Here is an 11,955-nt window from a genome sequence, read left to right on the forward strand (position 1 = left end):
AACAAAAACAATGGTAGCATATGCTTTGCTGACACAATTATTTTATGTCCCTAGGTTGGTTATGTGAAGTTTCCTGACTCTTCCCTGCTATTTAGGAAGGGCTTCAGAGACCTGAATACTTAGTAGCCAGTGCAGCAGGGTTTCAGGGTCTGGCCTGGGAGGGTAGGGGAGGGGGAGGGCAGGTTGCAGCTCAAGTAGCTTTAGAGATGCTGAGCCTCTCCTTCTGTCCTGCCCAGGACGCAATGAGCCCCTGAAGAAAGAGCGGCTCAAGTGGAAGAGCGACTACCCCATGACTGACGGGCAGCTGCGGAGCAAACGGGATGAGTTCTGGGACACAGCGCCTGCCTTTGAGGGCCGCAAGGAGATCTGGGATGCCCTCAAGGCCGCCGCCTATGCTGCTGAAGCCAACGACCACGAGCTGGCCCAGGCCATCCTGGATGGAGCCAGCATCACCCTGCCTCATGGTAAGTGGGCAGGGCCAGGGCTTTATCCCCGCTGGAGCTCGGGGGTCACCAGCACAGTTTGAGGGTGTTGAGGGGTGTGGAGCGGTGGGGCAGGTGGTTACTCACGTGTTCATTCCTTCAAGCAACCCTTACTGAGCGTGGACCAGGAGTGGGTACACAAGGAAAATGAGAAAATGAGACACAGTCTGTGCTTGCCTAATGACATGACAGAAAGACATCAACAAACTTGCAAAGCAGTGTCACAAATGCATTTTGAGACCCTAGAACATCCAAGGCACCGACCTTTATTTTATTTTTTATTATTTTTTTTGAGATGGAGTCTTACTCTGTCGCTTAGGCTGGAGTGCAGTGGTGGGATCTCGGCCCACTGCAACCTTTACCTCCTGAGTTCAAGCAATTCTCCTGCCTCAGCCTCCTGAGTAGCTGGGATTACAGGCATGTGCCACCACGCCTGGCTAATTTTTGTATTTTTAATAGAGACCGGGTTTCACCATGTTGGCCAGGCTGGTCTCAAACTCCTGAGCTCAAGTGATCCACTGGCCTTGACGTCCCAAAGGCACTGACCTTTTATTGGGTCATTATGTGCTGGACACTGATCTAGAAACTTCCACTGCATTAACTCACATAAGTTCATAGTAGCCTTATGGGGCCATGTAAAGCAGAGGGTAACAGTGGAGCTCTAGAATCACAGACTTGAGTTTCTTTTTTTTTGAGATGGAGTTTCACTCTTGTTGCTCAGGCTGGAATGCAATGGTGCGATCTTGGCTCACTGCAACCTCCGCCTCCCAGCTTCAAGCTCTGTTACCCAGGCTGGAGTGTAGTGGCGCGATCTTGGCTCACTGCAACCTCCGCCTCCCAGGTTCAAGTGATTCTCCTGTCTCAGCCTCCTGAATAGCTGGGTTTACAGGCATGTGCCACCAGGCCGAGCTAATTTTGTATTTTTAGTAGAGACAAGGTTTCTCCTTGTTGGTCAGGCTTGTCTTGAACTTCCACCCTCAGGTGATCCGCCCGCCTTGGCCTCCCAAAGTGCTGGGATTACAAGCGGGAACCACTGTGCCTGGTCACAAACCTGGGTTTCAATCTGAATGTTTCCCTTTCCTAACTATGTTGCCTTTAGCAAGGAGCTTCTCAAATTTAGAGCCTGAGTGTCTTACAACTGTAAAGGGGAGATAATTATTAGGATTCAGCAAGATACATATAACATGATTTAGTCCAGTCCCAGCACTTAGTAGGTGCTCAAGAGACAATAAACATATTTCTGCATGCATTACATTTTACCAGTAAGGACACTAAGGCCCATGGAAAGCAGAGCTGTGCTGTTTCATTCATTCCTGTAACCCCAGCATCTGGCACATGTGAAGAAATGAAAAATAATATGCCAGGATGAAAAAGTCAGCACCTGGTGGAGCTGGGATGCCAGCTCAGGTATTCCTGACTCCAGTCCTGTACACCTAGTCATCAGGCTGTCCTAGGGAGATCTGACTGTGGGGTGGCCATGGCAGGTGTATTAGTCTGCTCAGGCTACTGTAACAAAATACCACATGCTGGGTGACTTAATCAAGAGACATTTATTTCCCACAGTTCTGGAGGCCGGGAAATCTGGCATCATGGTGCTGGCCAGTTCAGGTTTTGGTGAAGACTCTCTTGCTGGCTTGCAGGTGGCTGCCTTCTTATTGTGTCCTCACATGGGGAGCGAGTGGAGAGTGAGATAGTGCTCTAGTGTCTCTACAAGAACTATAAGCCAGGGCAGTGGAGCACACCTGTAGTCTCAGCTGCTCGGGAGGCTGAAGTGGGAGGATTGCATGAGCCCAGGAGTTCGAGATCAACCTAGGCAACATAGGGAGATCTTGTCTCAAAAGAAAAAAAAAAAGAACCATCCTTCCGATCAGCGGACCAGAGGGTCAGGGCCCCACCCTCTGACCTCATTTAACTTTAAGTATTTCTCTATAGGCCCTGTGTCGAAATACAGTCACACTGGGGGTTAGAGTTTTACTATATGAATTTGGGGGAACCCAAACATTTAATCCATGATAGTGGATCCCCAAGCTGATTCTGACAGCCCTGCCTCTCCTGTAGGCACCCTCTGTGAATGCTACGATGAGCTGGGCAATCGCTACCAGCTGCCCATCTACTGCCTGTCACCGCCCGTGAACCTGCTCCTGGAGCACATGGAGGAGGAGAGCCTGGAGCCCCCCGAGCCCCCACCCAGCGTGCGCCGTGAGTTCCCGCTGAAGGTGCGCCTGTCCACAGGCAAGGACGTGAGGCTCAGCGCCAGCCTGCCCGACACGGTGGGGCAGCTCAAGAGGCAGCTGCATGCCCAGGAGGGCATCGAGCCATCGTGGCAGCGGTGGTTCTTCTCCGGGAAGCTGCTCACAGACCGCACACGGCTCCAGGAGACCAAGATCCAGAAAGATTTTGTCATCCAGGTCATCATCAACCAGCCCCCACCACCCCAGGACTGATGGGCCCACAGACCCCTGGGAAGAGGCCCCGCCTGGAGCACTAGGCCTCTGCCCTGCTGCTGCCTTCCAGTACTGTCATTTTCTGCAGGGGCCCTCCCCTCAGTTTGGCTGATGGGCAAGCTGTGAAGGGACCCTGCCTTTCAGGGCACTACGTGCCACCAGTTCCCGGTACCCAGGGAGCAGGCGGCCACACACAGGCCTTGCAACCTTGTCAGAGAAAAGGCGAACGGGGCCCTCACCCTGCCTCTCTCCCGCAGCAGGTTCGAGCCACAAGGGCCAGCCAGGAGGCCCCTGGAGCCCAGATCTGTCATCTGGTGCTGCCAGCTGTGCTCACTCCGGTTTTCTGCTCAGGGTCTGAAGCAGCTGCTGTCTCCCTCCTCTGCCCCCATCCCCTGGCTCTCCCCTGGGCACAGTGCCACTCTCTTGGAAGGGAGGGAACCACCCGTGAGCCCCAGGGCTCGGGAAGCCTGAGGCGGGCCTCTGCCTCTCTCTGCCCCCAGCACAATTGGCAGAGATGAGGCGGGTGGTGGACGGCTGGGCTGTCGTGGCAGGGTCTGCACAGGGCCATGTTCTGGCTATAACCCAGGCAGTGGGAGGTCTGCAGCCTCGTCGTGGCCCCCACAGCAGGTCCCTGTGGACAGACATATCTGCATATTTATCAATAAAGCCTTTTGCTCCTTCTCGCTTGCCTGGCATTTGACTGAGATCTCCTGCAGCCCTGTGGGGCTCCTGGAGCTGTTCTGGTATGGGAACAGGTGGATGCCTGGCCTCCCCAGCTGCTCTGGGCATGCCATCTCCAGCAGAGTGAGCCTGGAACTGCCAGTCTTCTGGGCCCTGATCCCAGCTCCCCTGGTGTCCTCATGAGTCCTCAGGAAAAGCCACTTAACCTCTGAACCCTCTTTGCTTTTCTTTAAAGCAGAGCCATGCTACCTGCCCTGCCTCCTCCATCAGTTGCTGGGAGGATTAAGCAGGAAGACAGATGTGAAAGTGCTTGCAAGGCGAAGACAGCACCTCAGGAAGGTGGTCTGCTCCTGCGGCAGGAGGGGCTCGCTTCCGGCCCTTGGAGACGCTGTACCCATCGTGATGTTAAAGCAAAATCTCTGACAGATTTAGATCATGTGTCAGAGGTTTGTGTCAGATTCCCAGCAAGGGAACCGGAGAGGAAAAGGAACCAGTTCCTCATGCTTCCTAGGGGAATGTGTGCGTATCTGAAGAGAGGGGAATCTTATATAAGGCTATTTAGCTAAGAGCAGCCACCAGCCAGGTGAGCCTTACAGAAGCACAGGGCCGGGTGTCTGCAGTTCCCTAGCAGGTTAACCTGAGTCACAATGAGCTCAGTGGAACTGGGCAAGTACAGATCTGATTTTGCTCCAGTTGGGAGTATTTTTCCTTCTCAGTGAGCATGGGCAGCCTCCTGGCCAGGGAAGTCTAGCACTGTCTGGGCCTGGCAAGGAAACCCTGGGAGGGCAGGAGGATCCAGAGTAGCTGCTGCTCCTTGCCAGCTGGGCTTAGTGCTTTCCGGAGACCCCTCTCTTGAAGCAAGACTCTGTAAGCCCTGCAGAGGTTCCCTGAGCACTTACCAAGGGAGGAGACAGATTTGATAAGGTTTGTTCGTGACTAAAAGTCACCCAGCCAAATGCAGTGGTGCTTAACTGGGGAGCATGTGGGACCCCGGAGAGCCTAAGGGCAGCGTGAGCTGTGATCAAAGAGGGAGACAACTGCCCTTCCTGCTACCGCGGCCCTGGGCTGGACAAGTAGAGTGTGACCCTCCTCACAGCCAGCAGGGCCTGTCTGCAGGACAGCCTGGGAGTACAGAACTGTCCTGGGTCCCCACGTTTGGTTTTTAGGCCCTCTTCCTGGAGCTGGCTGAGCAGGGTTTCCAGGCATCCAGCAGGGGGCACTGTCATCTGGGCTGGAGCATGCAGCCGGCAGGTCCCTTGTGCAGCCCAGCTGCCTTGGCTAAGGCCCAGCCAGGCCCAAGCGCTCAGGACAGAGGCTGGAGAGGCTCCTTCCTGCAGCCCTGCTCTTGGGACACGGTGCCCTCCAGCTCTAGTAGGCCAGGAGTTGGCGGGGCAACTGGCCTTGTTCCCTGGCCCTGGCTCCCCCTGCTCCCTGGGGCTGCCCGAGGTGAAGGTGACAGGTGGGGGAGGCAGGTGGAGAATTGGGCCAGTGAGCTCATGGCAAAGGCGCCCAGCTGGGCAGGGGTGGGTGCTCTGGCCTATAAAGCCCCCGAGGCGCTGTGGCCTGCAGAGGCGGTTATGGACGGCACCATGGAGGACTCCGAAGCGGTACAGAAGGCCACGGCGCTCATCGAGCAGCGGCTGGCACAGGAGGAGGAGAATGAGGTGCGGGCAGGGGTAGAGGTGCCCAAGGGAGTCTGAGGAGATCCAGCTCTGCTGTCAAGGGGAGGGAGAGCCTGTCTGCTACACCTGTGGTGGGGAGGGGGGTAGATGTCCCCAGGGGCCCAGTTGGGCCTCATTCCTGTCTCAGGGTATTACTGGCAGAGGGTATTGCTGGCAGCAGAAGACTGAGGCTTCAGCCTCCAAAACCGAGTCAGTGGGGTGGGGAGCTGGGCTGGGCCTCCTAAGAGTGCTCACCCTCCTGGGCCTTAAGAGACAGTGGGCTGTACAAAGCAGACAGCTGGGTGCCCCCTGGGACTGTCAGGAATGTGTGGCCCTGTGATGCTCCAGTGATGGACTGGAAGGCTGGGGCAGGGGAAACTCCAGTGTTTGGCCACTGAAGAAGAGAGTGAGGAACAGTGAGGAAGGGATGCTGGGAAAGGAAGCATGGATTTTGCCAGCCTGCTGGCCACCCTTGGGGAGACCTTTGGAATGTGGTGTTCTGGGCAATTGCATTTTCTCTGGGATAAGGAAGTGGAGCGGTGGCAGGGGGTGCTGGCTTGTACTACTCTTCATTCTTTTTTTGAGATGGGGTCTCCCTCTGTCGCCCAGGCTGGAGTGCAATGGCACAATCTTGACTCACTGCAACTTTTTCCTCCTGGGTTCAAGCGATTCTCCTGCCTCAGCCTCCTGAGTAGCTGGGATTACAGGCATGCACCACCATTTTTTGTATTTTTAGTAGAGATGGAGTGTCACTATGTTGGTCAGGCTGGTCTCGAACTCCTGGCCTCGGGTGATCTACCCGCCTCGGCCTCCCAAAGTGCTGGGATTATAGGTGTGAGCCACCGTGCCCGGCCCCTACTCTTCATTTTATTTAAACTAATACTTCATCTAGTGTCGGCTGTGCCAAGAGTCCAGAGCTGTAGAAATGGGTGGACCAATAAGGCCCAGACCATGCCTTCTTTTTACCAACCCAGCATTCATTTTAGCCCACTTGTCGGTTTCATAGTCAACTAAAAAACAAGGCAAAGGGAAGAAATGACTAAATAGAGGTGTGAATCAGAAGTGGAGGAACACAAGGGGCTCATGAATTGTTCTGAGGGCCTTCAAGGACTCCTCTGTGGACAGGGCCAGGTGCAGTGGCTCAAGCCTGTAATCCCAGCATTTTGAGATCTGAGATTCGAGGTGGGTGGATCACTTGAAGTCAGGAGTTCAAGACCAGCCCAGCCAACATAGTGAAACCCCGTCTCTACTAAAAATACAAAAATTAGCCAGGAATGGTGTCAGGCACCTGTAATCCCAGCTACTCGGGAGGCTGAGGCAGGAGAATTGCTTGAACCTGGGAGGCGGAGGTTGCAGTGAGCTGAGATTGCACCACTGCACTTCAGCCTGGGTAAATAAATAAATAAATAAATAAATAAATAAATAAAGGGACTCCTCTGTGGTTAGGAGGATACCTGAGCTGGGCCTTCAAGGGGTCTCAGTGGAGTCCAGGATGGTGGAGGGTATTCCAGCCTCAGGAAATGCAGGAGCTGAAGTTTCCATGAGTGAAAACGTGGCTGTTTTGAGAAAGTCTGGTAGCAGGGCTAAGGCTGGAGAGATACAAGCCAGAGAGGGCCATGTTCTGTGGGTAGTGAGGCGCCACTGTATGTTACCGAGTGCGGGAGATTGGTGTCATCTGCCCTATTTTAGGAAGGCAGCTCTGATGGCCCTGAGGACTTGTTGGAAAAAGCTGGCCCTAACAGGAGTGGAGGGGAGGAAATGAATCAGTTTGGAGGTAGATGCCATTCAAAAAAAGAGTGTGACTGAATGAGGGGTGAGGAGGAAGGAAGGGTCAGGACCCCAAGGGAAGAAGAGATGAGGTCAGAAAAAAGCTTGGACTGAGCCCTGGCTGGGGCAAGCATCCGTGGATCTCTAGGAATCCTACTTCTCACTCCCCCAAGGGCGTGTGCCTATGGTTGGCTGGTGCCAGGCAGGTGAGTCATGCTGCTATGCCAGTTCTGGACTGCTGCCAGTAGACACAGGGACCTTCAGCGAGGGGATGCAGAAGAGTCCTCTTCCGTTCATTCATCCAATAAATATAGCTACAGAGCTGGCAGCACACCAGTGCCAGGCCCTGTGCTAAGCATTTTACAGGCATTCTCTCTTTTAATCTGCATGACAATCTATGAAGTAAGGTGGGAGCTTTGTATGTTTCGTGAACTCACATTCAATGCAGCAAACAGTTACTGAGCACCTACTGTATGTCAGCCCACAAAGACAAACCTGAAATGAAGGGCTCTAGGGTCTGGGGAAGATGTAGGTGAGCATTAGAGTCGCCAGTTGTCTCTACCAGGACCCAGCCTGGCAGCGTCCTTGGAGGAGAACCTCTGTTTAGCCTGTGCCCCATCCCCAGGGTGGGAAGGGAAGGAGGGTCCCAGAGGCCAGCGCAGGGCCTGGAGTTCTACTGTGGTGAGCTTACTGGGTTAGGTCATCACTGAGAACTTAAGGGTTAGCAGAGATGCTGAGCCTGCTTGCCATCATCCATTCACTCATTCATTCATTCATTCATTCACCAGTCACTAAGCACCTACTATGTGCTAGGGCCTGTCACAGATGCTGGGGACACCAAGATGATTAAGACACAAGCTTGGGAGCTGCAGTGGCTCAGGCCTGTTGTCCTGGTGTAAAAGGAGGCACGGCTAGGCATTCGAGGCCAGCCTAGATAACATAGAAACCTCTCATCTATATAACAACAACAACAAAAATTATAGCCGGGTGTGGTAGCTCATACCTGTAATCCCATCACTTTGGGAGGACAAGGCGGGCAGATTGCCTGAGCTCAGGAGTTCGTGACCAGCCTGAGCAACATGGTGGAACCCCATCTCTACTAAAATACAAAAAATAATTAGCCGGGCATAGTGGCATGCTCCTGTAGTCCCAGCTACTCGGGAGGCTGAGGCTGGAGAATCGCTTGAACCCAGGAGGTGGAGGTTGCAGTGAGCCGAGATCGCGCCACTGCACTCCAGCCTGGGTGACAGCGGGACTCCGTCTCAAAAAAAAAAAAAAAAGATGCAAGCTGGCCCTCTGGGTGCTCCCTGAGGAGCCCAGCCGAAGTCCCACATGCAGCAGTAGCTGCAGCCCCAGGTTATCTTTCATTCTTGGAAGAAGATGCAGTGTTTCAGGTTAGGCCAGCACTAAGACCTCAAACCATGAAGCCCAACATGAAAGGGAGAAAGCAGTGGCTAACAGAACCTTCAGAATGAAGACCTGGGAAATCGGCTCTCAAAACCACCTTGAAGGAGCAAATGTGGGAGCTCAGGGAGGAATGGGAAAGGGACCTGAGTGGTCTGTAAGCGTGGCCTCCTTCCCGGCTGCCACATTGACTCAGGACCCTCCAACCTGGGCAATTGTTCCTGGACTCATAGCCACACAAGCTGCCTGGTGGGGACTGCAGAGATGGGGGTGCCAGCACATCACAAAGAGAGAAGAAACAGTCCAGGAAAATCAGAGGGCAAATGCAGAGACCTGGCAGGCAGTTGGACCTGGATTACAGTGAAAAGAAGGTTTCAGGCTGAAGGCTGAGGAGCTGCTGCTCCCATCACCAAGTTCCCCTGAAAGCACTAGTTTCCAAGCTCTTGACTTCACAAATCAGTGAAATCTGAGAGAGAGAAAAAAAAAGTATCTAACAAAGGAGTTGCCAAATTTTATATTGCAAAGTAAGACCATTTAAGATATAATCATCTCTCATCACAATTATTTCATCAGTGAATTATTTGCTTGTTTTTAAAACTTATTTTATTTATTTTATTCATTTTTTTGAGACCGAGTCTCACTCTGTTGCCCAGGCTAGAGTACAGTGGCACTATCTTGCCTCACCGCAACCTCCACCTCCTAGGATCAAGTGATTCTCATGCCTCAGCCTCCCAAGTAGCTGGGACTACAGGTGTGTGCCAACACACCTGGCTAATTTTTGTATTTTTAGTAGGGATGGGGTTTCGCCATGTTGCCTATGGCTGGTCTCGAACTCCTGGGCTCAAGCAATTCACCTGCCTCGGCCTCCCAAAGTGCTTGGATTATAGGTGTGAGCCACTGTGCCTGGCCTATTTATTTTTTTGAGGCAGGGTCATTCTCTCTCTGTCTCACTGTCACTCAGGCTGGAGTGCAATGGCATGCTCTTGGCTCACTGCAACCTCCCCTTCCTAGGCTCAAGTAATCCTCCCACCTTAGTCTCCCAAGTAGCTGGGACTACAACAAAATCCACCATGCTTGGCTAATTATTTAAATTTTTTGTAAAGATGGGGTCTCACTATATTGCCCAGGCTGATCTCAAACTTCTGGCTCAAGTGATCCTCCCACCTCAGCCTCCCAAAGTGCTGGGATTACAGGTGTGAGCCACTGTGCCTGGCCTATTTATTTTTAGAGACACGATCTTGCTATGTCTCTGGAGCTGGTCTCGAAACCCTGGGATTGAGAAATGCTTCTGTCCCAGCTACTCCCTCCCCAGTAGCTGGGACTAAAGGTTGACACCACCACACCCAGCCAAAGTGAATTTTTAATGCCAAAAAAGTAAAGAAAATAATAATCTTGGTGCTTGAAAGAGTGAATATATCTAATCTTATGACAAACTCACTCTGGTGGCCTTTAATGTTGTTTTGCAGGGATCCAAGCCAGTCAGCAGGCAGGCGTCTGAGCTCAGGGTTGGGACTGGGGCTGAAGCTGAGGTGGGGAACTCGCCCCTTTTGGGGGCCTCTCCAGGGGCCCTGCTCTTGCTGGGGGCTCTCCAGGATGAGCCAGAAGGACTCTGAGACCACCCAGGAGTTGGTTCCTGTGGGGTGTCCTTGGCATGGTTGGGGGAGAGGCTGCCTGTCTCCTCGGGTCCTGGAGAAGGTGCCCTCCTTGGATCACCAGAAACTCCGGGGAGACGCACGCCAGAAGCTGCCCATGGACTTGCTGGTACTGGAGGATGAGAAGCACCACGGGGCTCAGAGTGCAGCCCTGCAGAAGGTGAAGGTAAGCCGGGGAGGACCCAATGTCTACACCCAGGGGACCAGCCAGGCAGCCATGGCCTGTCTGCACCTCTCCCCACGTAGCCCATGGACCAGCAGTTCAGCACCCCCGGGAGAGCTTGCTAGCCCTGAAGAATCTCCGCCCCGCCCCTGAACTACTGAGTCAGAATTCCCCCAATCTGAGAGCCATCTAGGCCTGAAAGGAGGGATAGACCTTGGTTCCTTCTTTCTTGAGAAGGTCTTCCTGCCCACCCCACCCTCCCCACCAGCTTAGCTCAGAGGTCTCCCAAGCCCCCCAGACTCTCTGCCCAGCCTGGGGGTTAATGGGCCATCACGCGCAGGGCCAAGAGCGCGTGCGCAAGACGTCCCTGGACCTGCGGCGGGAGATCATCCACGTGGGCGGGATCCAGAACCTCATTGAGCTGCGGAAGAAACGCAAGCAGAAGAAGCGGGACGCCCTGGCCGCCTCGCAGGAGCCGCCCCCGGAGCCCGAGGAGATCGTAAGGGTCCTGGGGAGGACACCGCGAGGGGGCGGAGGGGGAGCCCGGGAGGGTTCTGATCGCCGGGACGGCCCGTGACTGCTGCGTCCACACCTGCAGACTGGCCCTGTGGATGAGGAGACATTCCTGAAAGCCGCGGTGGAGGGGAAAATGAAGGTCATTGAGAAGTTCCTGGCTGACGGGGGATCAGCTGACACGTGCGACCAGGTGATGCTCCTAGCCGCCCCTGACCCGCCTCCCTGTCAGTTGCCACCCACTCTGCTCAGCTCCTGGGCAGCCCACTGTGAGCCTATTTGAGAGGAGGCACGGTTGTTCTTTGGATGGGTGGGCGGCTGGGGCGCTCAGAATGGGGTGTCCCTTCCCCGCACAGGAATTGACCTAAATCCTTAAACCCTTTTCCAACTTGAATCACCTGCAAAGCAACAAATGTCACATGTTTGTTTAGGAAAGAAAGAAAAAATGCAATCAAATAAAAATAGACCAGGACCAGAAGATGTGGGCTCAAATCCCATCTCTCTCACTCACGAATTATGGGACCTGTGGCTGGGTCGGTTTCCTGCCCAGTTTCCTCCTCTGTAAAATGGCCTACTTCCCTCACAACATGTTATGGTGATCAAATGGAATATTAGGCTGGGCACTGTGGCTCCTGTCTGTAATCCCAGCACTTTAGGAGGTCAAGGTGGGAGGAGCGCTTGAGTTTAGGAGCTCAAGACCAGCCTAACCAACAGAATGAGACCCTGTCCTCTCTATGTAGATATAGATATAGATATATTTTTTGGTAAAATTTTTTTTTCATAAAAGGAAAAAAGGAATATTAGCACCTTAGTAAGTATTCACTGAATGAATGAAGAAACTATCAAGCATGTGTTAAGAGATGATATTTTTGTTTCTTATGGTATAGTACTTTTCTTTTTTTTTTTTTTTTTTTTTTGAGACAGAGTCTCACTCTGTCGCCCAGGCTGGAGTGCAGTGGTGCAATCTCAGCTCACTGCAGCTTTCGCCTCCCAGGCTCAAGCAATCCTCCCACCTCAGCCTCCCAAAGTGCTGGGATTACAGGCTTGAGACACCACTCCTGGCCCATTTTAATTTTTTTATCATGGTAAAACATAACATGAAATGTTCCACTTTAACCATTTTAAGTGTACAATTCAGTGGTATTAATTACATTTACAATGTTGTGCAATCATATTTTCTTTTCTTTT

The 11,955-nt window shown here is 53.1% G+C and overlaps 2 protein-coding genes across 3 annotated transcripts in view; both read left to right on the plus strand.

Annotated features, from left to right (window-relative positions):
• Positions 1 to 239: 239 nt before the first annotated feature.
• UBTD1 (ubiquitin domain containing 1) lies at positions 240 to 3,609 on the plus strand. The gene is made up of 2 exons (XM_012000450.1): positions 240 to 464; positions 2,541 to 3,609. The coding sequence occupies exons 1-2, from the start codon at positions 290 to 292 to the stop codon at positions 2,924 to 2,926; spliced, it is 561 nt and encodes a 186-aa protein (XP_011855840.1). The 5' UTR covers positions 240 to 289; the 3' UTR covers positions 2,927 to 3,609.
• A 1,233-nt stretch (positions 3,610 to 4,842) lies between these two features.
• ANKRD2 (ankyrin repeat domain 2 (stretch responsive muscle)) overlaps positions 4,843 to 11,955 on the plus strand; it is an 11,748-nt gene continuing 4,635 nt past the window's right edge. For both annotated transcript variants that reach the window (XM_012000462.1, XM_012000470.1), the window contains exons 1-4: positions 4,843 to 5,271; positions 10,156 to 10,257; positions 10,595 to 10,753; positions 10,853 to 10,960. In XM_012000462.1, coding sequence (XP_011855852.1) covers positions 4,846 to 5,271; positions 10,156 to 10,257; positions 10,595 to 10,753; positions 10,853 to 10,960 — 795 coding nt within the window. In that variant the 5' untranslated portion in view covers positions 4,843 to 4,845. The remainder of the gene's footprint in view (positions 5,272 to 10,155; positions 10,258 to 10,594; positions 10,754 to 10,852; positions 10,961 to 11,955) is intronic.

Source organism: Mandrillus leucophaeus, unplaced genomic scaffold, assembly GCF_000951045.1.
Source record: "Mandrillus leucophaeus isolate KB7577 unplaced genomic scaffold, Mleu.le_1.0 Scaffold117, whole genome shotgun sequence".
NCBI lineage: Eukaryota > Metazoa > Chordata > Mammalia > Primates > Cercopithecidae > Mandrillus > Mandrillus leucophaeus.

Bases quoted from the DNA above. Each gene is read 5' to 3' on its own strand.
- UBTD1 (XM_012000450.1), top strand. From the start codon at position 290: ATGACTGACGGGCAGCTGCGGAGCAAACGGGATGAGTTCTGGGACACA. The intron at 465-2,540 runs GTAAGTGGGCAG...CCTCTCCTGTAG, and splicing joins CAGCATCACCCTGCCTCATG to GCACCCTCTGTGAATGCTAC.